This window comes from Ailuropoda melanoleuca, chromosome 4 (assembly GCF_002007445.2).
Source record: "Ailuropoda melanoleuca isolate Jingjing chromosome 4, ASM200744v2, whole genome shotgun sequence".
In the NCBI taxonomy this organism is placed as follows: Eukaryota; Metazoa; Chordata; class Mammalia; order Carnivora; family Ursidae; genus Ailuropoda; species Ailuropoda melanoleuca.
In genome coordinates this window covers 113,497,640-113,522,992 of record NC_048221.1, presented here as the reverse complement: position 1 = coordinate 113,522,992, position 25,353 = coordinate 113,497,640, and the positions used below count along the sequence as shown (strand labels likewise).

At 43.1% G+C, this 25,353-nt stretch overlaps 2 protein-coding genes across 5 annotated transcripts in view; one reads left to right on the top strand and one right to left on the bottom strand.

Moving 5' to 3' along the window:
* Positions 1-1,073: 1,073 nt before the first annotated feature.
* Positions 1,074-3,694, top strand: GEMIN6 (gem nuclear organelle associated protein 6). Of its 4 annotated transcripts, none has more exons than XM_011230806.3 (3): positions 1,074-1,277; positions 1,726-1,869; positions 2,864-3,694. In XM_011230806.3, the coding sequence occupies exons 2-3, from the start codon at positions 1,745-1,747 to the stop codon at positions 3,237-3,239; spliced, it is 501 nt and encodes a 166-aa protein (XP_011229108.1). In that variant the 5' UTR covers positions 1,074-1,277; positions 1,726-1,744; the 3' UTR covers positions 3,240-3,694. The 4 variants fall into 4 exon arrangements, with proteins under 4 accessions (XP_011229108.1, XP_019660222.1, XP_019660223.1 ...); XM_019804663.2 differs by having other exon boundaries at positions 1,670-1,869; XM_019804664.2 differs by having other exon boundaries at positions 1,074-1,375.
* A 6,528-nt stretch (positions 3,695-10,222) lies between these two features.
* Positions 10,223-25,353, bottom strand: part of DHX57 (DExH-box helicase 57) — a 66,366-nt gene continuing 51,235 nt past the window's right edge. The window contains exons 19-23 of the mRNA XM_034659636.1: positions 22,637-22,771; positions 21,672-21,746; positions 19,622-19,756; positions 16,661-16,861; positions 10,223-14,973 (exon numbers count right to left, since the gene is read on the bottom strand). Of these exons, the coding sequence (XP_034515527.1) occupies positions 14,830-14,973; positions 16,661-16,861; positions 19,622-19,756; positions 21,672-21,746; positions 22,637-22,771 (690 nt within the window). The 3' untranslated portion in view covers positions 10,223-14,829. The remainder of the gene's footprint in view (positions 14,974-16,660; positions 16,862-19,621; positions 19,757-21,671; positions 21,747-22,636; positions 22,772-25,353) is intronic.

The window sequence follows — 25,353 nt, the reverse complement described above, 5'->3', positions numbered from 1 at the left end:
CTATACCCAATGTGGGGCTCGGACTCACAACCTGGGGATCAAGAGTTGCATGCTTTTCCGACTGAGCCAGCCAGACGCCCCCAATTGGTATTTATATTAGCTCTTTGTAAATTTATAGAGGATTTAACTGGCATAATCTAATTTAATCTACTAAAGCCACATTAATATAATCAGCCAATCCCTCGAGTGAAGGTTGCCAAAGGATTATTTAAAATGATGGCAATAAGAAACAATGTACTTCAAGGATTATGTGAACTCAAATCTCAAATTGTAAGGGAAAAGCTGGCTAATTTTCAGTGATTTATACATCGTGGTTTGATAGTCCGCTAATTCGGCTTCTGTAAATCTCCCTTCGTGTTCACATTTGCAGAAACTCAACGTTTAACACCTAGCACCATTTTTTCAGGATCACAGTTTATCTGGACCATGCCAGGAGCCGACTACATACCTGAACCGAAATCTGTGGCAGAAGCGAGTCTTTTGCGCTCTTCCACTGCGGGGGTGGTGAGGGGGTGCGGGGGAGCAGCCGGGGCGTTCCTAGTGGGTGAGGCACCTCTCACTAGCGAGCGGTCCGCTAGGTGGAATTCATCCCAATCCTGTGCTTTTCCTTTCTGGCTTCTGTAGCTCCTACAGGACGGTAGCAAGGGCACATCCCAAAGGACCAGACGTATTAATTGCCTTACACTAGCCAAACAAATATCTCGATTCTATCGCTTTTCTCCAAGGCACTTTCACCCCACACTTTTAAAGCTCTAGGATTTACCTAGAGGGTTCTTGGGCTTTGATTCCACCGCAAGGGTTTATCTCCAGGTCTACTCTCAACAAGGAGCTGGCACGAGACTTTTCCTCTTTTAAAACAAAAGGTTGAAATGTCCACCGTGACAGTGAAGAGGGGTGGCTCTAGCGAACAGAGAGCTTATTATTACTACACAGAAATCTCAGGCCCTGCCCGCACCCAGCCTTCATCTTCCACGCCCGGTGACTCTCAGACCTCTAGGTGTGACCAAGGCCAAGGACTACAAAACAGAGCATTCTGGGGGACGGAAGTGATGACGTGACGCAAAGCATGCTGGGCTCAGGTGGGCGCCGCTGCAGTGACTCCTTCCTCACCGCGTGGTTGCTGCGTACCCGGCGCTGCGAGGAGTTCTTGCTGGTAGTTTTCTCATTTGTGGGGATTACACGTTGAGTACCACCAGGTTTGAGTACTGTTTTAAGTATCGTGCAGCTGCAAGCTCGCCACGGAATCTGCGCTCTAGAGCCTTCGCTGCGGCCCCCTGGTTCGTGCATCCTCCAAACAGATTAAGAGGGAAATTGTCAAATCCCGGGCCTCTCTCTGGCGGGATCCAGCGGAGAAACAGCTGGAGAGAGCGACTGGGTGGATATCAAAGGAGTTTTCTTCTTCCGTTTTGGCTAAAAGTGGTGTGGAGTGAGCTTTGATCGCAGGAGGGCAGAGTTAAAAGGGTTTGAGCATCTGCTGACCGGAGTTCAAAGCCAGGGTGGCGGCGATCTGGAATGGTACTGGGTGGTGGAATGGAAATAAGCCGGATGAGTTACCCCGGGGTGGGCCCCATGGCAACTCGGTGTCTCCTTAGCTTTCAGACCGAATTGTGAATATGATCTTTTCCTGATAAGGAGCTTGAGGCAAAGCACAGATGTTCTCTATCTCTAGGATGGCACTGGCTTGAGTGGAACATACATATTAACCTGAACTGATGGTGGTTTTAGATCTAGCCAGCTTGCAGCCATGAATGAATGGATGAGGAAAGGCCCTTTAGAATGGCAAGATTACACGTACAAAGAAGTCAAAGTGACAGCCAGTGAGAAGGAGTATAAAGGATGGGTTTTAACCACAGACCCAGTTTCTGCCAAGTGAGTATGGGTCCTCCTCCCCTGAAATCTTAATGACACCCTTTTGTGCTGCCTATGTTATGTCCAAACTAAGGAAATAGGTAAGTGAAAGCTAGTTATTCACACATTGAAATTGCATTGCCTTTGAATCTAACTATGGATTACCTTGGCAGACCAGCCAAGTTTGTAGAAGTGAGACACTTTTTTTTGTTACTACATTTTTATTAGAAAATCTCAAACATACGTAAATGTAGAGAGAATAGCGTAACAGATGCTAGCCTTACCTTCTTCCCCTTCGAAATATCTTGAAGCCAGTTGCAGATATATAATTTCGTTCATAAATACCTCAATATATCTTTCAGCAGACAAGGACTCTTTAATAATCACAATAATATTATAATACCCNTAATACCTAACAAAAGTAATAATTGTATTATTAACAGTCTGTTTTTACATTTGCCTCATCTCAAAATCTCTAATTGGTTTATCAGTTTGGTTGATACATCTCTTAAATACCTTATTCTATGATTGCGCTTTCTCTTTTTAGTTTTTCATGTCATTTATTTTACTTTTTTTTTTTTAAAGAACCAACATTTGGCTTTAATCTTGTTCTCTCTTTTGAGAAAAAGAAAATCTTTTGTTTTCTATCTCAGTCATTTTGTGCTTTGTTACTTTCTTTGGTCTGCCTTGAAGGCAAGTTATTCAGTTGTTTAATGTCTGTACCTTTCTTGCTTTCTAATATACTTTTAAGCCATTCATAACTCTTCAGTGCTTTAACTGCATCCCACAATGATTGATTTTAGTCTAGACAAAAAGTGTAGATGTGTAGGACCCTCAGTGAATGCTTATTGAATGAGTACAAACAGTTGGTGGTGAGGGGATTAATTTTAAACAAGGAAGTTCTTATTCCTGATTTCTAATTGCCTGTTGGGGCTGATGATGCCTCTTCATTCCATTGCTTCTTCCATAGTTTGATGGGCCTTTACGTTTTTCTTTTGCAACTTTTCCTCCCAAGTATTGTCCTTGTGAACTTCCTGGAAGATGGCAGCATGTCTGTGACTGGAATTATGGGCCATGCTGTGCAGACCGTTGAAACTGTGAATGAAGGGGACCACAGAGTGAGCGAGAAGCTGATGCATTTGTTCATGTCTGGAGACTGCAAGGCCTACAGCCCTGAGGATCTGGAGAAGAGAAAGAACAGCCTAAAGAAATGGCTCGAGAAGAACCACATCCCCATCACTGAACAGGGAGATTCACGAAGGACGCTGTGTGTGGCTGGGGTTCTGACGATAGACCCACCCTATGGTCCAGAAAATTGCAGCAGTTCTAATGAGATTATTCTATCCCGCGTTCAGGATCTTATTCAAGGACATCTTGCAGTTTGCCAATGAGAGGCCAAGAACTGTGGATGCATCGATTAAAATAACACTTCATTTTTATTTTTTTGCTTCATAAAATGTTTTGAATGTTAAATCCATCATATTACAGGACTTCAAAGGCACACCATTGTGTGTGTGAGTTTTAATTCTCCATTGTTTTGGTAAAATCAAAGATGTAGATTATAAGTCCTAATAAATAAGCGAACTATGGCAAGGATAGCATCACACGCAACAGAATAGCACAAGGACGTTAGAATTTTAAGAGTTTTGTTGGCAGGAGTACACCTCCATTTTTGTTAGGCAATAAATGTATTTGGAAGAAACACAACATGTTAGATTCAATGTAAGATGTCTTGTTAAGTCCCTTGCACTAACTGTATGTGTTGGTTTTAAAATATTTACTGTGTAAGAATGAAATATCGCTTTTGAATCAGAATATATTGGAATATATGCTCTTTTGGTTGAAACTTGGTAAGTTTTAACTATTTGTAAAATCTTAACACATATGCCGTATAACTTTCAAAGCCTTTAAAATGAGCCCTGGCTGAGATCTCTGAAGAAAAAGGTAAATGTGACTGACAAGTATTCTGCTGCTGCCCTGAACCCAGTTCCTGTGCCTGGTGGATTCAACCAAGGCCTTAGGCCCGTGCTGCTTTCTGCCTGTAGTCCCCGTTCCCCGGGTCAGGCTTCACGGAAGGGAGAGAATGCAGAAGCATGCTTCACTACACCTGGCCCTACCCCTTGGAAGTCAGGCAGGGGCCAGGAATCACATGGAGGTTTCTGGCCTAGAAACCGAGGGGGGTGTCCCAGATTGTCAGTTGGGTGTCTTCTCAGGGGCAGGTCAGATTAGAACCCCAGGCCTCTGACTCCCTAGGACAGGGGTCAGCAAGCCCTTGGGACGAATGCAGCCTGCTGCCTGCATTTGATAAGAGTTCTACTGGAACACAGCCGTACCCGCTGGTTCACCTATTTTCTGTGGCTGCTTTTGAGCCATAATGGCAGATGTGAATATTGTGACAGAAACTATATGGCTTATACTTACAGAAAAATACAGGCCTTTGGGGCAGCTGGGTGGCTCAGCCGGTTAAGTGTCTGCCTTTGGCTCAGGTCATGATCCCAGGGTCCTGGGATTGAGCCCCACACGGGGCTCCCTGCTCAGCGGGACACCTACTTCTCCCTCTCTTACCAGCTCACTATCTCTGTCTCTCTCTCTCAAATAAAGTCTTATAAAATACATATATATATATATATATATATATATATATATATAGCCCNATATATATATATATATATATATATATATATATATATATAGCCCTTTACAGAACGTTTGCTCTAGGCAATCCTTGAAGCAGCCTGGTGTGCCAGGGCTTGGGGCTGACTTCCGAAGGCCGCTTTGAACTGGATAGGCCACAGGGGCTGCTCCAGGCCTGAACTCACTCTCACTTCTCCCTAGTCTACCTGCAGGGATTCAGCTATGCAAACAGCCCTTTCAGTTCTCATGTCTGTCCCTCATTAATACAAAAAGAGAAGTGGTACCTTTTGCAAGAAATACTTTGAAATACTCAGCTTTTAGGGGGTCTTTGAATGCAGCCCGATAAGCATAAGCGCTGTTTTCCTGCATAGTTGGCTAATGACAGGATGTAGCCTCAGGCGCCTCGCACTTCAGCAAGCATCAGAATCGTCTGAGAGCTTTTTTTTTTTCTTTTTTTTTTAAGATTTTATTTATGCGACAGAGATAGAGACAGCCAGCGAGAGAGGGAACACAAGCAGGGGGAGTGGGAGAGGAAGAAGCAGGCTCATAGCGGAGGAGCCTGATATGGAGCTCGATCCCATAACGCCGGGATCACGCCCTGAGCGAAGGCAGACGCTTAACCGCCCTGCCACCCAGGCGCCCCGCCTGAGAGCTTGTTAAGTTGCGGGACCCTATCCCCAGTGGACTGTGTCTCAGGACGTCCAGGTTGGGGTCCAGGCATTTCCATTTCTAACAAATTCCCAGATAATGGTGATGCTACCTGTCCGAGGCCACACTTGCAAAAGCAGTTCAGAAACTTTGGGGAAACAGCCCTTCTCTCACAACTTTAAAGTTCCCATGATCTTAAAAAGATTTAGTGCACAGCCTTGCTCCCTGTGACTAAGACCCTCCCATTCAAATCCTGGAATGTCTTTGGAAAGCAAACAGGGCAAAGGGAATAAAAACAAATTAAACTTAGTGTGGACATGATTTGGCAAAACATGGGGAAGCGTAGAGATGAGTGAAGCCATGTAGGAAATTGCCCACAGCATCAGTTGGCCTTGAGCCCTGGCCCGGGGACAGGTGCATTGGTGTTGGTAGATTTGTTTGCTGTCAGACTAATGAGCTGGGGGGAGAGACTGTTTCTTGGCAACTGAGTCCTCTGATTGTTTAAATAATGGGCCTGCAAACAAAAGCTGAGTGCTGAAGAAGGTTAATGATCTGACTCTGCCATGGAAACCTCATATTCTTATCATTTTGTCATATCTATTTCTTTGTTTCTAATATTTACTCAAGTGGAAATATATTCTAAATATGTAATTATTGCATACATGCTCCGCTTTTAACTTATTTTAACGTAATTTCAGATTTATAGGAAGTTTGCAAGAACAGGACAAAGAATTCCCATATATCCTTTTCTTTTTTCTTTTTTAAGATTTTATTTATTTATTCGACAGAGATAGAGACAGCCAGCGAGAGAGGAGGGGGAGTGGGAGAGGAAGAAGCAGGCTCATAGCGGAGGAGCCTGATGTGGGGCTTGATCCCATAATGCCGGGATCACGCCCTGAGCCGAAGGCAGACGCCCAACCGCTGTGCCACCCAGGCGCCCCCCATATATCCTTTTCTTGCCAAATGTTAACATTTTCCCACATTTGTATTTTCTGTCTATGTGAGTGTGTGTTCATTTTCTCTCCCCGAACTGTTTGAGAGTAAATCATGGACACGATGGAAAAATGAGGACATTCTCTTAAATAACAATACAGTTATCAAAATCAGGATAGTAACATTGATACAGTACTGTGACTTAATACACACCTTATCCAGATCGTCTCAATATCCCGCATTGCAAAAACAAAACAAAACACGAGATGATTTTTAAAATTTGGACCACATATCATGTTCAATCATGTCCCTTCCTTCAATTGGGAATAGTTCCTCAGTCTTTGATTTTTAGGACATTGACATTTATTTTGTGGGATAATCCTCAATTTGAGTTTGATGTTTTCGTTTTGTTTCAACGTGATAGGATTCTTTTAGGTAGGAATACCCTGGAAATGATAGTGTGTTTTCAATACATCATATATCAGGAGGCACAAAATAACAATTTGTCCCATTTCTGGTGATGTTAACTTGGTGAAGATGGTGTTTATCAAGTTTCTCCACTGTAAAGTGACTATTTTTTTTAAGTTGATTTATTTTTTTTTAGTCATTGCTACACCCAGGGTGGGGCTCGAGTTCATGACCTCAAGATCAAGAGTCACATCCTCTTCCGAATGAGCCAGCCACGTGCCTCACTATTTTTTTTAATTCAAGTTATCTTACAACAAATTTTTATGTATTTATTTTTAAAGATTTTAAATAATCTCTGCACCCCACATGGGGCTCCAGCTCAACCACCCTGAGAGCAAGAGTCCTATGTTCTACCAGTTGAGGCAGCCAGGTGCCAAACGTATTTTTTTTTTTTAAGGAAGAGTGAGCACATGTGCACCAGCTGGGAGGGGGGGTTAAGGTGAGGGGAGAGGGAGAGAATGTTTTTTGTTAAATAAGTATGCACATTTTTTTTAAAGATTTGTTTATTTGTCAGAGAGCACAAGCAGAGGGAGCGCCAGGCAGAGGGAGAGCGGGGAGCCTGAGGCGGGACTCCATCCCAGGACCCTGGGGTCATGACCTGAGCCAAAGGCAGATGCTTAACCTACAGAGCCACCCAGGCGTCCTAGAGAGAGAGAATCTGAAGCAGGCTCCACGCCCAGCACAGAGCCCCATGTGGGGCTCAATCTCAGAACCCTGAGATTGCGACCTGAGCTGAAACCAAGAGTCAGACACTTAACCAAGGACTGAGCCACCCAGGCATCCCAGGCGCCCAACATATTTTTAAAAAGAACTTTATTGAGGTATTATTAACGTATCATAAAATTCATCCACTTGAAGCATGTAATTCAGTGATCTTTAGTAAATTGACAGAGTTGTGCAGCCATTGCCACGATCCTTTATTTTTTTTTAAACATTTCCATCCCCACAAGATTCTCTCATTTGTAGCGAATTCCCATTCCCACCCTCAGTTCCAGGCAACCACTAATCTTTTTGTGTCTATAGGTTTTACATTTCTCTTCATATAAATGGAATCACACCAGATGTGGTGTCTGTGTCTGGCTGCTTTCACTCAGCATCACGTTTCTGAAGTTCATCCATGTTGTAGCCTGTATCACAGGCTCCTTGCTATTACTCAGTAATACTCCATCGTGATTCGACTCCTTTTGTGTATTCATTCACCATGGGTATTTGGATGGTTCCCAGTTTGGGGTATGATGAATAATGCTGCTGTGAACATTTGTGAGAAGTCTCTGTATGGATATATATTTTTATTTCTCTTATGTGAAATACCTACGAGAGGAGTTACTGGATTATGTGATAAATTATGTCTAACTTTTTAAGAAACTCAGGCTATTTTCTAATGCGGTCGCACCATTTGACATCCGTCAGCAATGTGCGAGGCTCTAACTTCTCTGCAGCCTTGTCGGTATGTGGTACTATGTGTGGCTCTAGAGGTTATGAATTTGTAGCTCACTGCGGTTTTCATTTGCATTTCTCTGATGACGAAGGACGTTGAGCATCTTTTCGTGTGCTGCTTAAGCCATATGTACATTCTTGGTGAAATGTTTACTCAAGTATTTTGCCTGTTTTTAAAACTGAGTTGTCTGCTTGTGTTGTAAGAAGTCTTAATATAGTCTAGATATAAGTGCTTTATCGAAATATAATTTGCAAATATTTCCTCCCAGTCTGTGGCTTGTCTTGTATTTTCTTAATGATGTTTTTGAGCTGCAGAAGTTTAAGAAATTGACTAAGTATGATTTACCAATTTTTTTTTTCTGTTATGGATCATGCCTTTGGTGTTTGTGGCTAAAAACTCTGCCTAACTTAAGGTCACATAGATGTTCTATGTTTTCTTTTTCTCTTTTTAATTTTTAAAGTTTATTTTAGAGAGAGAGTGCACGCGATTGGGGGGAGGGGCAGAGGGAGAGAATCTCAAACAGACCCCCTCCTGAGCGCAGAGCCCGAGGTGGGGCTCCATCCAACGACCCATGAGACCCTGACCTGAGCCGAAGCCAAGGGTCGGGTGCTTAACCAACTGAGCCACCCAGGCGCCCTCCAAATACATTTTTAGTAAGGAGTTTGCCATAAATGTATTCCCTACAGCTACTTGTTGGTGATATGCAGAAGTTTGCTCACGATGTTTATTTTTTTTTCTCCCCCTTCTCCCTCCATGTGCTTCCCCTTAACAATGTTTAAAGAAGCACACCTAGGGGCTCCTGGGTGGCTTAGTTGGTTAAGCATCTGCCTTCAGCTCAGGTCATGATCCCAGGGTGCTGGAACTGAGCCCCACGTTGGGCTCCCTGCTCAGCAGGGAGTCTGCTTGTCTCTCTCACTCCCTCTGCCCTTCCCCACCGCTCACGCTTGCTCTCTCTCACGTAAATAAATACAATCTTGGAAAAAAAAAAAAGCACACCTAATTGCTGAATGAGATGAGACCCTTAAAAAGCAGAATTAAAAGACTTGGTCAAAGCAATTAGTATCCTTCATTTTAATTTCAACATATAGGCATCTGGTTTCTTTAGAACCTTCTTTAGAACCCTCTCGCAGGGGGTAAATTATGCTCCTAATTGAATTTATTCAAGTAAATATTTCTCCATTGTCCAGTTTCTCCTGTGTCCCAGTTTATCTTTGTATCCTGAGTTCCTAGGGTGGCTGGCACATAGCACCTGCTTAAAATGTTGGTTATACTGAAATTATGAGCATAAATGTCGCAGAAATTTCTGCAACTTCAATATGGGTCTCAAACTAGGCACGTAACACACATTAGTTATAAACTGGACAATCAGCTTCCCTGTTAACTAATCAGATTGCATGCTTCAATTAATCCCTCTTAGCCATGCTTACTGTGGAAAAGGATGGTATAAAGATTTATGGGCCAGAAATAATGGGGACAGCTGGAGTTTAAATGGGAAAGTGCACAGGTGAATTTCAGAGACAAAAGGGCGGCATTAACAGCAACGTCTGTAATTATGGATTGTTTTGTGCTGGGTCTATAATCAATGGATTAGTTTCCTCCTTATATGGGATTGTCCCTTGGTGCCCATGGTATAGCATGGCGCCTGATTTGTAAAGACATCTGTCTTCTAAAGAGCATAACACATCTTTGACTTTCAGTCTGGTAATCTTGCTAATAATCAAGTCCTAAAACAAACTGATTTTTTTTTCCAGTTCAAACAATAGGAGACAGGTTACTGAGCCTAGAAATTATAGTTCCTAATTAAGCTTCATGTTAGATTTCAACATTTTACAGTTATCTACCTAATAGAGCTATATACTCCCATCCCCCTTCTTAAAACTCTATTTGTGTTATACCATATTGGCCAAAGTCTACTAGGTTGGACTCTGTTCAAAGAAAGATAAAGTAAGGGTGTGTGTATTTCAGACATCTTAATGTGGGCCTACGTGGGAGAACTTGAGTTTTGCAGTGGAAAATGTTAGCAGTATTAGTGTCACATACAAATTGTACTTTCAAAACACATGTTTTAACTTATTTTTACATTTTCAAAATAAGTGATTTCTACAAAAATGAAATTTAATGGTAGAACATGTTTTTAAAGTAAATATATCCCTACTCATCTGTGCATGGCTTTTCCCATTTGTACATATAATTTCCTCAAACTCCTAAGTACTCTGCATTTTGGTAACAATACGATGGACTCATAAGCTCTTATTCACATGGTACATGTTTATTAGAGTTGATTTGGATATAATGTTCAGAGACAACTGTGGGCATAATTTATATCTGATTAGTAACTAATAGCTAGACTTTTTAAGTAGTCATCGATCTCATTTTGTTTCAGTAGGCTTTCTCCACCGTGGCACCACTACATTTTGAATTGGACAATTTTTTGTTCGAGGAGGATATTGTGCCTTGCATGACATTTGGCAGCACCTCTGGCTTCTAACCGCTAGGTGCCAGGAGCACACCCCAACCCCACTCAGGTGTGCCAGCATCTCCAGATATTGCCAAATGTCCCCTGTGGGCAAAACTGCCTCCACTTGAGAACCATAGGTTTAAAACAAGCAAAATATACATTTTTCCCTGTGAGGAAACTTCTTTAGGTCTTTGTACGTGATGCGATCCTGTATTACAATCAACCTCTATGGACAAAGTCTTACTTGAATGGTTAACACATACTTTTGTTTTAATACACTTGAAACGTACGGATGGAATGAGCCAAAACTTATTAAAAGGGGACTCTCGGGAAGTAAGTGAGTGTTTTTGGCTATGTTATTCCGTCTTGAATCATTGTAGAAGAAAATTGGCCATGGATGATCTCCCCTTTATAATAAGCTCATTCAACTTGGAAGGAAAATTAACTCCTTCAGGCCATTTTTAGCAAAACCTAGGTTGCAGGAGGTAGCAGTGACTGCATTTTTCTGCATAAGGAATAATAATACCAAAAATCCTCACTGTTTGAAATGCTTCTGTTGAAAATGCTTATTAAATACATTATTATACCATATTTAGGAATACTGTATTTGTAATGTCAGGGTCATCATCCTAAACACAGATAAAGTTACCTTTCTATTAAAAAAAAGAATTTATTTATGTATATACTTACTGAGAGAGAGAGAGAGAGAGAGAGAAAGCCCATGAGCTGGAGTGGGGGGGGTAGGGAGAGGGAGAGAGAATCTCAAGCAGACCATGCTGAGCTCGGAGTCCGACGTGGGGCTCGATATCGAGATGGTGACCTGAGCCACTGAAGCACCCCTGGGAAGTTGCCTTTTCAAACAAACCCCTCATACAGTCTTTTGTTGAAATCTGTTTCTTTCCTAAAAGGTTGAAATAGAGGTGGAGAAATCCAGTAAATGGATCCTAAGCCATCCTCCTCCTATCTCTCTCACTGGGGCCTGTGTCCTGGCTTATTTTCTCAGTTAGCTGGGCTGGAACTGACTCCGGAGTAGACTCTGGCATGGCCCCCGCTGGGCAAAGATGGGGCACAGGCTGAGCCGTCTGCGGGAACAAGTTCATGTTTGGGCTGCTGTCCTGTAGCTTTCTGAAATACCGAGGTCACTCATTTCTGATGGCTCAGACATCAGGTGAGTGATTCTCCAACACAACTCTTTCTCTGCTCTTTGACAAAGCAAATTATTAAGACAGCTAAGATTTTAAAGCACCTTAAGGATTAGTGACTGGCTGTGAGTCCTATTTAAGACCAATCTCTTTGATACATGGTTTTGGGGGTGATAACTTAGAAATGGCAAGAAAAAAGTCTCTCCTGGAAATGACTTATCGTGGTTAATGGTTTACACAGTCATTACACAGCTTTACAAGTGTGAGGCTTAAAAAGTCATGGAAGAAGCCTGTCACTCTGGAACAGTCTAAAGCTATTGCTGTGACAATAAATGGTATTAGCTGTTTCTACAGTGTTCCCCCTGAGGCACTGTACTGTGAATACTCAAGTGCTGAGTAACACAATTTCATGATCAAGATCTTCTTTTTTTTTTTTTAAAGATTTTAGTTGACACACAGAGAGAGGTAATAAGCACAAGCAGGGGAGAGCAGACGGAGAGGGAGAAGCAGGCTCCCCGCTGAGCAGGGAGCCCAATGCCGGACTCCATCCCAGGACCCCAGGACCATGACCTGAGCCGAAGGCAGACGCTCAACCGACTGAGCCACCCAGGCACCCTAAGATCTACCTTCTGAAAACAGTAGCCCATCTTGTATTTATTAACTGGCTAAATATTTTAGGCAAACTTTCCCCTTGCATTTGGGAGAAAATAAGCCTTAGGGATTCTGCTTAATTCTAGCATGACTTGGAAGGAAAGAGCCAGTGTCTGCCTAGGCTTGTTTAAGCATAATGGCAGTGTGAGCATAATTCTGCTGCCCCCAGGGATCCTCATTTATGTGGCAACTAGGTGACACCCACAAGACACACTCCAGGTATGATGCCTGAGCTCCCCAGCTCAGCCCAGCAACTGAGAAACACAGCAGGGCAGCTCTCAAAAAGCCAGCCTGGGCTGCGTCTGAAAACCACATCCTTGGTCCCAATTTGCTTCCATTTGCTACATTTTAATTTTCCAAAGTACTTTCACAAGGTCTTATTTTATGATAACCTCACAGGGACACATTCAAACCATTGCCTAGAAAGGAAAAAGAGTATTTACCCTATGCCTCCAGAGCCACAGGCTGTGTGCTTTGGTGTTTTCGTTAAACTGCTCCAATAACAGAATGGGAGGATAAAGACCAAAGTTCATTACTTGTCAGGGAGTCTGAATTGTAACATGCAGATACGGAACTCGAGGAGAAGACAAAGCTAATGCTTTGCCAACCTATGACCACCTCTGCAAGAATGTTTACCTATTCTCGCTTCCTGAGAACTCCCCAGAGACACAGACTACAAAACCCTGATGCAGGCTAATTTTGTAGCAAGTACTTTACCAATATCGCTTCCCAGCTAGATTCCAGTAAAACAAATACTTAAGAAACATTTCCAGAATTCTCCATAAAATGAACATTAAACGCTGGCCATCTTGCTGGCCTGAGAAATCCGGTTCCACCTTGAAAGGCTATCCTGCATTCTGATCTTCAATTGCAAAGAAGTATTCCTGTTTCATTTACTTCATAATTTTCATGACGGGGGCTTAAGAAGTTTAGTTTTGGTGGGGAGGATTTTCTGCCTCAGTGTCTTCAGTCAAGGCTTCCCGATCTTTTCCACATTCTGGCACCTCTGTGGGAGGAGTTGAGCGTTTCTATGTGGCTGCAAGTAACCAGCCCAAGGGTAACTTGCCGGGGCGGGGTGCAATTCCTCAGCACTCTGAATGGAAAGTTCTGGTATTTACCGCCCCACTCTACGCTCTGCTGCAAACCTTCGTGGAAAGCTGAGGTTTGCTTGGGCAGATGGCTCCAGCTCGGGCAGCCCGCGTGAGCTCCACGATAGCACCGAGTCAACACTGGTTAAAGAAAATGTTCTGGAGCGTTAGTTGTGATCTCCTTCATTGCTTCCGAGCAGTTCTGTAACGTGAGCCTTGTTCCGGCAGCACGTCAGAACTCGAATCCTGTGGCTGCTATGCACATGCATGTTCTTTGATTGAACGTGATGACATGAATTAATGCCTTTTAAAAATACTGTTTAGAGTCTAGGGTCTTCAAGTGCGCCAAAGCTTCAACACGCCTGATAATGATCGTTCTGGACAGTCTAGGAGGTTTTCTGAAAATTTAACTGAAATAATACCTTGAAAAGTGAACCCCCTTCACGGAGGGGGTTTGGCTGATTAGTTCGGATTCTATCTGTAGTACGGAATCTGCAGGGACTCTACCTGAGCGCCGGACAAGCGTAAGAATATTTCTTCTACTCAGCTCTTCGGGATGCTTCCTGGCCACACGGATAAATGTCCAGAGAAAATGTAAATGTACTGATAGTTTTTCAAAATGCTAGCTCCCCATTCACCTCAGTGGCGGCTGAAAATAAGCAGCCTCCTGGAAGATATTTTTATGGCTGTAAATCCGACACGAGCGTGGCAAGCTCTTCCACTTCGACTGTGCCAAGTCCGCTCCGAGAACACCAGCAAACTCCCCGGTGGGTAACGTGAGATGTGGCCGTTAGATCCGGGTGTGTCCTAAGAGAGAACAAAGATCCTACAGGGAAAACCGAAAACAGAACAAAGACATGTAGACTGCTGTGCTTCTAAGAATAAGAATGGTAAGGCTAAAAGCAGCTTGCATTTTAATGACAGATAAGAGCTCTTCGAGTCTGTGTTTTTAGGCTGAACCTTAATGAGTAAAAATAAAAATCCCTCACAGATCAAATTTAAGCTTACTTTGTAGCCAATAGCCTAAAATGAAATTTTAATTTTTCTTGCTCACATGATTTTTTTTGTGCCTCTCTGTTCTAACTTCTTTCAGATGAGCCTTTATGATAGAAAAAAGCATTCAGTATTTCTCCTCATGCTCCTATCTCACCCCAGTAAAAAAGCAGGAGAAAAAAAAATACATAGATTAAAACAGAATTGTACTAAACATTCACTTTTGTATTATGAGGTGAATTTCATCCATTCCAGGATAGTCACAGAGAAAAAGACAGGCAAGCTGGTTTTTAGACTGCCTCACCCGGACACTCCGAATTGTGCCGGGAGTGTCCTTGTTCTATCAGAAATACTCAGCCTGGGAAACCTCCTTAAGGGTGTGTGGTGCCTCCGCTGACTGCGCAGTGCCCGCCCTGGGCTCCTTCCCCAGAGCGGCCCCAAGCACAGAGCTCGGTTGGAGGTAGAGGTGCTGCTGTTATTTCCCAGGTGAGCAAGAAGCAGCGGAGTAGCAAGCACTCTCCTAAGACTTTATTGTGTGGTGACAAGCTTCACAATCATGCTGATGATCCGGGATCCTCGAGGACATGTACACAGGTCTATGCTTGGGTTTTTTATCTTATCCTGGAGGAGCTGGTCAAGTTCGCAACGGAGTTCCTTTACTAATTCAGCCACCTAAAATGAAAGTTGCAATGTGAGCAGTGACTGGGGCAACAGGGGAGGAAAGGTTATTAAAGGAAATGTCCCACTGATGATTATCACTGTTCTAGATTTCTGGTAGTAATTTTAACGCCATGTGGGGGGGGGCGGAGCCGGGTGAGAAACTAAACACATTTTTGTTCTAAAAGGGCTTCTCAAATTTCTTGATGCAGCTGTAAGAACATCCACTCAATGTCAGCTCTGCAATATAATAAATGGAATCTATTATAAAGAGGCTCCTCTATCACATCTCATTTAAAGAAAAGATTAAATCTGGAAGAATGGCTTCTATGGAAAGCTTGGTCAACTTTTACAATTTGCTCCAAGAGGAGATGCAGGAAAATGGAGAATTAAAAATACTGGATATTAAACCGAAAAATCTGTAGCTTTGGGATACATCTGATGCTTTCACAGGAAGAAATACCTCCACATTTTTTATGGCATTTTCGTATGCTGATGTGTAGTGGGCTTTGGAGATGTCTTCCCAACATGGTCTGCTGCTCCCCATCATTTGGTAACCATGCAGTCTGCACCCTGACCTAACTCAGACAGGCTCATTCCATGAGCTTTGCCAGAGTGAAATGGCTCCAAGCATCTGGGCCTTAGAGTATATGATGCTCCTTTGGCCACAGAAATTGGTTTAGGAGAGGAAGTTCCTTGTCTCCCCTCCTGGACAGTATGCTGCTGCACAGATGTGAGGCCTGGAGCTATGGCAGCAATCCTGCTACCATGAAGTCAGCCAAGCTTTTGTTGTCCTTGAGCTGCTGAATTAAACCAACCCTGCCTGGCCTTCTTGACCTGTTCCATGCAATACGGCAGCCACCTGTTACACGTGGCTAATATAATGGTCAGTCCAAACAGATATGCTGTGAGTGTAAAATACACCCCTGGTTTTAAAGATTTAATATAAAAAAATATAAAATATCTCAATAAATTCTTATACTGATTACATATTGAAATTAAAACTTTTTAGCTGTATTAAGTTAAATAAAATTAAGATTAATTTCACCTATTTTTTACATGTGGCTGCTAGAAAAATTGAAATTACATATATGGCTCACATATTTTTATTGGACTGTGCTGCTTTACACTTTACAGTTAAATGTGCCAATAAATTCTCCTTAATGTTTGAGTTGCTGTTTCTGCTTTTGCCACCTTTCTACCAGATGCAAATGTTAAAATGAATTTTTATTTCCTAAACATATACTCCCCCTTTAATGTTTCTGCAGAGATTCCAATAATGAATACATGAGACCTGAGAGTAAAATAATTCAGACACATAACTTTCTTTTTTCCCCCCCTAAATGGTAGTGGTAGAATCAGGGTGATTTTTATTTATTTTTGCTCATCTATAGTTTCTGATTTTTCTTTGGTGAACATGTGTTATTTGTATAACAATCAGGAAGGTCCAGCATCTCACTCACAGCTTCTGTCCCAAACCCTTCACACCAGCCCATCCTGGGCTCCCCTCCCCATGCACTTCTCAGTCTCACTAAGCACCCAGCCCTGGCCTCCCTCCAGATCGTTCTCCGGGTCCCACTGCCCCTCTCGTTGTTCACTCTTCCTCAGCTCTGTTGTCCTCGCCCCAAAGGAATGCCTGGTATGTGACAGCATCAAAGCCCCTCAGGGCCCGCGCCTCTCAGACAGGCCCGCTAGCCCTTACCTGATGGGAAGCAGCCGCAAAACGGATCCAACCATCATCCAAGGACACAACAAACTCCCCTCTCTGAAGCTGCACACTCACTTGGCCTCCCCCGAACAAGACCAGTGGGTACACGGACACCATGCTGCAGTCTCGGATGAACACCCGGCTGGTTTTGATCTTTTCGTGGTACACCAGGTAGGGGCTGTCAAAGTGTCTGACCTGAAACAGAAAACCTCAGATGATGACACTGGCAGCCGAAGGGGAACTCCCCCCATTCCACGGACTGAAGTACCGCCTGTCCATGAGCTACTCCCCAGATTCTCCCCAGCCAGTACCTGCCCCCGATGCCAGGCTTCTACGTGCAATCGCCTTCTTGACGTCTCACTCTGGATATCTAATAAGCATCTCAGACTTAGGTTCAAAGCAATTCTTGATTTTCCCCTCCTTCCGGTATTCCCTTCCCGCTCAGTGCATGATGTTCCCAGCCCCTCGCCACTCACGTCCCACATTTAGAAGCCACCCTCAACTGCTCTTTCCCCTCGCTCCATCGCAATTATCGCTGGGTCCTGTCAGTTCTATTTTCAAAACACATAATGAACTGACATATTCTCCCCACTGTGACAGCTACCACCTCAGCTCAGAGCATCTCCGACAGGCACAGACCGCTGCCACGGCTTCCTAAGGATAAAATCTCAGATTCTTAGCGTGGCCTGTAAGGTCCCACAGTCCGGCCCTGCCTGCTTGTCCCAGAACAGCTGCTCCTCTGGCACCTCGTCACCCCACTCTGCCTGTCCTGCCGCTGGCCTGCGTCTCCTGGAGCATGCCAATGTGCTCCTGTCTCATTTCCTGTGCTGGAATGTTCTCTCCTTAGATATCTCCGTGGCTCGCCCTTCACAGCATTTAGGATCTGCTCAGTTGTTTTCTCCTCAGAGAGTTCTTCCCTGACCACTCTCGACAAAACGGCCCCTCTCCTGTCACTCTCAACCTCTCTTATTCTCTTTTATTTTTCTTGATAGCATTTGTCACTAACCTGAGATTATCTGTTTACTTATTTCTTGCCTGTCTTCTTCAGCAGAACAGAAGCTCCCTGAGGACAGAGACCTTGTCTGTCTAGTTCATCCACTGTCCTCCATGGCCCACAACAGTGCTGGGCACGGAGAAGTCGCTAGTAGATACTGAATGGATGCATGAATAATTTGGATTCATTGCATGAATGTCATGGTAAACTCAGAAGAGGAGGAGTGGAGCTAACTCAGACCTCTAGCTCCTAAGTACGTGTGCAGCCGAGAGACCAGATGACCTCCTGGTCCTCAAATTCTTTGGGCTTAAGGAGACCCTATTCATGCTTGGCTGCCATGTTACTCGGTAGTTGCAGGGGGCTGACCAGCCCTAACACTTCAAATTCTCTTCCTCCATCCTCCTGTCCCCTTTTGCTCCATCTCCCCTCCAAGTTTTACTGAGCATCTGCTTTCAGCTAGGTGCCCCGCTAGATGTTGAGAATATAAAAACGCATACCATACAATTCCTGTCTTTAGGAATTTCACAATTCCACGAAGGAGATGTACCATAAACCATAAAATAAAGTGATAAGCACAACAGTGGATAAAATGCATGCCACACAATGGCAGAACCGGAAGTAAAGAGCACGTTTGCAGGAGAGCTTATTCACGGAAGCTTGAAGGTTAGGGGCCTGCTGAGAATGAGAACGCCATTCCAGGTCCTGAGGAAGTGTGTCCACGTCATGGCACACAGAAGGACCAAGGAAAGAGCGGCGGTGGACATGGTACAGGAGGGGCCAGGTGCGCAGGGTCCCAGGAGCGTGTGCAGGAGACTCCACGTATGAAGCGTTCTAAGCCAGGGGATGACGTGACCGAATGTGTGTTTTGCAAAGTTAATTCTGGCAGCCGTACCATAAAGGTTGGAGAGAAAGGACCGAAAGTGATAGCACTTTCAGCAGGAGACAGAAGTTGGGGTTTGAATTGAGGAAGGGATGGTGGGGAGAAGAGTAGGCCCATCCAAGAGCGTCGGAAGGTGCAACTGCTAGGACCTGGGGTCCGATGGACCGGAGTAAGGAGAAGAGTGGCAGGGTCTCTGTGAGTGCAGGGTCTGCTTGGCCTGGTGCCATTCAGCAAGACAGGGAACACGGGAAGAGAAGAGGGAAGCGGAGGGTAATGAGTCTGAGGTGACTAGAAGGCATCTGGCTGATGATCTCCAGCAGGAGAGCTCAGAAAAAGCCCAGGCCAGAGAGAGAGATCTGGGGCTCTGTGACAACACGCAGGGGCAGTTGGAACTACAGTGCTGTACTCCGGTGGTTCGGGAAGAGTAAGTGCCCTGTAGCGGGAAAAGGGGGACTAAGGACAGAACCACTATTTCAAAGCAAAGGACGAGGCACTAGTCAAAGAGGTGTCGGGGGATGATCAGAGAGAGAGAGAAGAAAATGGCATTTCAGGAGCAAAACCTCATCAAAGCTAGTCGCAGGAGGACGGGAGGCTAGGAGTGTCAAACACTACACAACAGTCAAGGCTGGGGAGGACCAGGGGGTGTTCTCTGGGTTTGACAGCTAGGAGGTGACGTGTAACCTGTGGTGAGTTGAGCGGAGCAGCGGGAGCAGAGCCCGGCAGCTGCAGGAGGAAGGAGCACTGAGGAAGTGCCATCGGCAAGTACAGCTCATTCCCCTTTAGGGCACACATTTAGTGAGGCAGTTACACCCTGACTTCTTAAATCACCACTGCAAAGAGACCATTTTACATCTGAGAGCAGGTTTGAGCATTTTTTTGGAACCCAGAATTTTCTTAAAATGGAAATAGTCTTTCCCCAAATGGTCCAATTTCTAGTCTGTTCATGCTTATTCAACCATCCCCAAGTCAGTGGTGCTGCTGGGGACAGAGAATGATAGAAGGTTTGGCTGACTCGAAGGGACTGTGCTGCTCCCGGTAAGACCTGCCATATGTAAATATAAGTGTACCCCACCATTCCGACCTGATAGTTCACCGAGGAAGGGTGAATGTGCACATATCCATCGTTCTTGGTGACAAACTTCAACTCATCTGATTTGGGTTGCATTCTGACAGCTCCGGTACTGGTCTTCTGAAATTTCCCTTCTGGGCTTTTCACCTAAACAACAGGTATTTGAAAAAAAAAAAAGTGTGTATATATATGTGTGTGTGTATATATATATACGTATATATATATTTCCATGATAGGAAGCATCCCTTGGCATGAAACCAGTCTTGTCTGAATGCTTTTGCTGTTTCTTCCCTGTTTCCTTTTGAAAGCAGTGTAAGCATACTTTCCCCCCTTTTCTTTCTTTTTTTGAACCACCAAGAAGTGTGGGTGAGGTGCAGCAGCTCTGGGAGACTAGTACACTAGCCCCATGGGGGTGGACGGACGTTGCTACTGGAGGTCTGCACCGACTCTCAGCTGCAGAGATCCAGCCAGTAACAGTGGGGCAGGAATCTGCTTCAATCCTAATCTCATTTTTCCAAATGCATTTCTTTCCAAAAGAGGGAAAAAATGATATGAATAAACACATTATTTCATTTGAAAAGAAAAAGTTTATGTGCACATATACATACATATGAATTATATATATATATTATATGTATGTTTTGCAAAAATAATACATGGTTACTGTAGAAAGTAACATATTAGGAAAAAGGAAGAAAATAAAGATATCCTGTGATCACATAATTAAGAGATAACGAGCACTGTATTGGATAAATATTTTAGTTTGCAGTGCTAGATTTGTTTATATACAGAAACAAAGAAAACTATAAACATATAAATAAAAGTACACACGTAGTGGAACTAATGTAGGATCATTTTCTACAAACCACTTTTTAAACTTAATACACTGAGAACATCTTTCCATGTTGTTCAATATTTTCTTAAAACATAATTCTAAATGGCGACAACTCCTTATAAGGATCTATAATAATTTAACAAATTCCCTATTATTGGTACTTTAGATTGTTTGCAATTACAAACAGTTAGAATGAACATTCTCCTAGCTGTATCTTTATGCATACGTGCAATTATTTCCTAATCAATAAGTCCTCAGACATGAAATCTAGAATGGGTGTATCAATTTACACTCCCACTAAGAGTAAGAGGGTTCATTGTGGGGGCTTCTGACGGCACCAGTATTACAATTTTTAAAACCTCGTGTCACAACATAATGACCCAAAGCCCATAGTTTACCTTAGGGCTCGCTCTCGGTGGTGTATATTCTACGGGTTTGTGCAAATGTATAACGACATGCATCTATTATGATGGTATCATACAGAGTTTTTCCATTGCCCTAAAAATTGTCTATGCTCTGCCTATTTATTCTTCCCAATCCTTGAGATTTTTCTTCTGTCTCCATACTTATGCTTCAAATGATTTTTTAAAATAAATTTCAAATGGTTTGAAAAGCATGCAAGTACTGAGCAGAAAATGTGCCAGAAATTCATCAGCAGATGTCAGCCAAGCATTTAACAAAATGTTAAATGAGAAACAATTTAGCACTCTGACAAATTCATAGTCTTTCTAAGTTTGACAAGGACCGGATAATTAAAACTTAGGTAAAAGTCCAACAGCACATATAGGAGGGTTTTCCAGAAGGCTGGCCACAGGTGGTCCCTTGGCAGAGCCCTGGCTTGTTTGATTTTGTTCTTATCTAAGTGTAGTCCAGAGCAGAGGCCATAAGGGAAACTGTAGTAGAATCAAGCTTCTATCTAATATAGAAGGCTAGTTATGCACAGGTTACCTGGCAGGGTGGCATTTATGTCCATTTAAATTTCTAGAATGTCATAATATGTCAGAAGGATTAAAAAGGTACCTCATTTTATACAACAAATGTATTCTTGAACAAGGTATCTGAACAGATTTGGGGAACTGAAGGATTAGAAATGTATACAAAGTTTAAAAGGCTCTGTGTGTGTTCATATGTATCTCTTTAAGACGATTAATGTATATGTCTTAACTTATGTCCCTTGGCTACAAATCAAACAAGAAGTGGGAGGACCCAGGAAAAATGTTTTGTTACCTGCACTACATTTGGATAAAGAGCAGCACACAGCATTGCTGATATCAGCTTGGGGTTCTCAGCATTTGAGTTTGCCTGTGAGAGAAAGACAGCATTGATCTTACAAGTAATGTGGCTACTTCTGTCTGTACCCCGGAATTTACCATCATTTTTCACCTGATTTCTATCTTAAAACAAAACAAAACAAAACTAAAACACCAAATTTCCATCTTTTTGCTAGAAAAATTCTTTCTTTGTAAGTGAAAAATATGTCTACTGGACCATATTCACAGGACCCACTCCCAGAAGCCCACAGTGACTCTGGGTCTCTGCAGAGCAGTTACAAAGCCAGTGTTCCTAAGGGTCAGTGGACAGAGATCCTGGCTCGCGAGATGCTCCCAATCTGCAGGAAGTACTAACTGCACTGAGAACAGAGCGGCCTCGGGTTCGTCCTGAAGAACGTCCCTCCTGTCGTCATGTAAGAAAGCTATCCTTGGTTGGAAAAGGCTGGTGTGATTTAAGGAAACATTACTGAAACATCTATTTCACCTCTTGTAGGCTTATCAAGAACTGGTGTGGGGGCGCCTGGATGGCGCAGTCGGTTACGCATCTGACTCTTGGTTTCAGCTCAGGCCGTGATCTCAGGGTGGTGAGATGGAGCCCTACATCGGGCTCTGCGCTCAATGTGGAGTCTCCCTTGTCCATTTAATTTTTGAGTTGCTCTCCCTCTGCCCCTCCCGCTTGTGCTCTCTCTCTCTAATAAATAAATTAAAAAAAAATGTGAAATTAAAAAAAAATAGTAGGAACAATGAACAGAAAAACCCTTCTGTTTTTAGAAGTGTTACCTGACACTTATTTGTGGAAAGAAAATCAAGAATGTCACTAAGCCCACTGCTCAGAGGGCTTAAGTGAAAAATTAAGTGAGTTAATATACTATCCACGTGCTAATTAAAGAGAAATAAAAGAACTAACTACACATTTTTTACCTCTTCTCCTGTGGCATCCAAAATACCATCTCCTCCATGGGCCCTTTTCTCAATTTCCCTTGCTCTGAGTCCCTCCTTTACAAAGCCTATATCTGATAACAGTTCAGTGAACTGTCGTTTGAGGCTGGCCATTTCCTGAAAGAAATGGAAAAAAATCTTTAAGTTTGGGCAGCAGCAAATCACAGGTGAGTGCCGAGTCTTTACTTCAGTGGACAGTAGTGAGGCTCATACGGGTTCATCAAAGAGGTATGAAGATTGTCTTGTCTGGTCATTTCCAGAAGGGTACTTTTTACTTTGACAAACCAGCAGATAGAGTGAAAGAGTTACACAGAAATTCAACCAATTTTAGAAAACCTAAGGATCATTTATTTAACTCTAAATCACATTTTTAAAAAACACATTCATTGGAATTGGGGTAGGTCTGAGTTTCCCGGCAATTCTTAGGACAGCAAAAAATACAGTTTACTTTGGACGCCCAACTCAAGGTGCTGTGACATTGTCTAGTTTTTCCTACTTACATTTCTGCTCAGGTCCCCTTAGTTCCTCACTGGAGCCTAGAGTGGTTAGTGCTCTCTCTCAATGGATGCCGAACACCCAGTTCAGAACTTACTTTCTACTACCTTGTGATCTCTCTGGCTCACATCTTTTCCTAGGAATAAGGACATTATTAAGTGGTTTAGATTTAGACACCCCTTTGTGTCGCTGAGCACAAGTGTGAGAAAGAAAAGAACAGACCTCTTTCTCTTCTGGTCACCGTTCAAATAGAGGCTGTGTATCAGATGATAGGGAAGGAGATGAGGACAGTCAAAGGAACTGAGAGCCAAGCAATCCTGCCTCTTGATGACAGCTTCAGTATTTTCTTGAAATGTCTCACGTACCCATGGATAACATGGCAAAATATAGCTAGGACTTCTCTATCATGACAAGGTTTTAATTGATATCTTAATAAATCTTAATATCTCTAGTGAGAAGAGGGAACTCTGATGGACCTTCTATATCAGGGCAAAACGTATATACATCCCGAAGAAAATGAATACATTTCATAAGAAATGTAATCTGAAAGAAATGTCATTTTATACTTAAATATTAATGAGTTGAGGACATTTCTATTACTGCACCTTCCATATAACAGTGGTTGTCGACCCTGGCTGCATACTAGAATCCCCCGGTGCGCCCGACAACGGCCACAAACAGATGCTCAGGCCCCATCCACAGCGATCAGATGTAACTGGCCTGGGGTGGAACCCAGGCATTTTTACTCATTTATTTTGTTAAGCCTCCTCAGGTGAATCTAATGTGCAGCCAGGACTGAAAATTACTGCTTCCGGTGTCCTTAGAACAAAGCTAGAGCCCGTGTCCTCTCGCGATGCCTCACTGCAGTGCACCTCAAGGCAGGGGAGAAGAAAGGCCAACAGTGGGATGCTTTTGAAGTCTCTTACTTCATTTCAAATAACCAAATTCATTCACTCCTGCATTTCTTCAGTGAATCTTTACTGAGCATCAGCTGTGTGCTAAGCACGGGGATACAGTGTTGAACAAAACGGTAAGGTCCCTGCTCTGAAGGAGCTTCTGGGATAGAGAGATAAATAAATAAATGTCAGGTAGTGGTAAGCACTAAGGGCATTAATTGTCTTCTACTCCAGGACATCTTTTAATACGAAAACAAAGCTCTTCCCCTTCCCTAGCCTGAAAATCTCTGAGTAAAACAGATGCTTGCAAAGATGTGTACCACCATTATTCTGGCTTCTCCTACCACTTTGGAAAGACACGTACAACACTGTCACAACAGAGGACAGAGCCCTGTCCACTATGGCCCAGAAAGTAAGAAACTTTCTCTTTCTTGTGCTCTCATTATTGACATCTCAGCCTCTGATGGACATAAGGAAAATTAACAAAGCCTGGTTCAGGACTCATTCTCTGGTTTCGTGGAGAAGGTAGGAGCTTGGTGATGGTCACAGACCGCTCTGAGAATAGGACTACTGCTATGGTCCCTCTCTCCAGAATAAAGCACATATGTATAAACATATGATTTTTATATAATTTCAGGGGTTTATGGATCCAGGTTAAGAATGCCTGGTAGAATTACTGAAAAAACTGACTTCCGGTAAGCAGTAATCGTCACAGTGTCTATATTCTCCTAACCTCCACATAAGTAAACGCAGATTCACTGAAGAGAGGAAAAGTGGATCAGTTGAAAGGTTCAGTGCAGAAGGCCTCATGTCAGAGGATGTAAAATAGAAGTGTGTTTTACACAGCTGGTAAAGCCAAGCATATTCCAGAAGTGACACTTTCAATGTCGAGGCAGGACAAGGGAGACAAGATTGCAACACCCTCTGGAGCGTGGCTACAACAGAAAAACAAATGAAAACAAACTGTCACAGAAACAACTCACCTGAAGAACCCTTCCAGACAAGAAGTTCTGTCTGCAGTAATTGTAACTTGCACGCATTCCTTCTTTCGTACTCAGTTGCCATCCCTAAATTTTGGAGAAAATTAAAGTAAACTTACTCTTTAGTGCCAATTTTGATAATACATTTCAGCTATTAAGTTATATTCTTACCTTATATGCTCGTAGAAGAGCCAGATAGTCGCTGTTTGCAAATGCAAATTCTAGCTTTTTCTGGTTAGCTTCCTCTTTTTTATCCCAGGGAGACACCTAAATGAGGAAAACCAGGTTTGAAGGGCACATTCACCTGAGGTTTCTTTCTTTCTTTCTT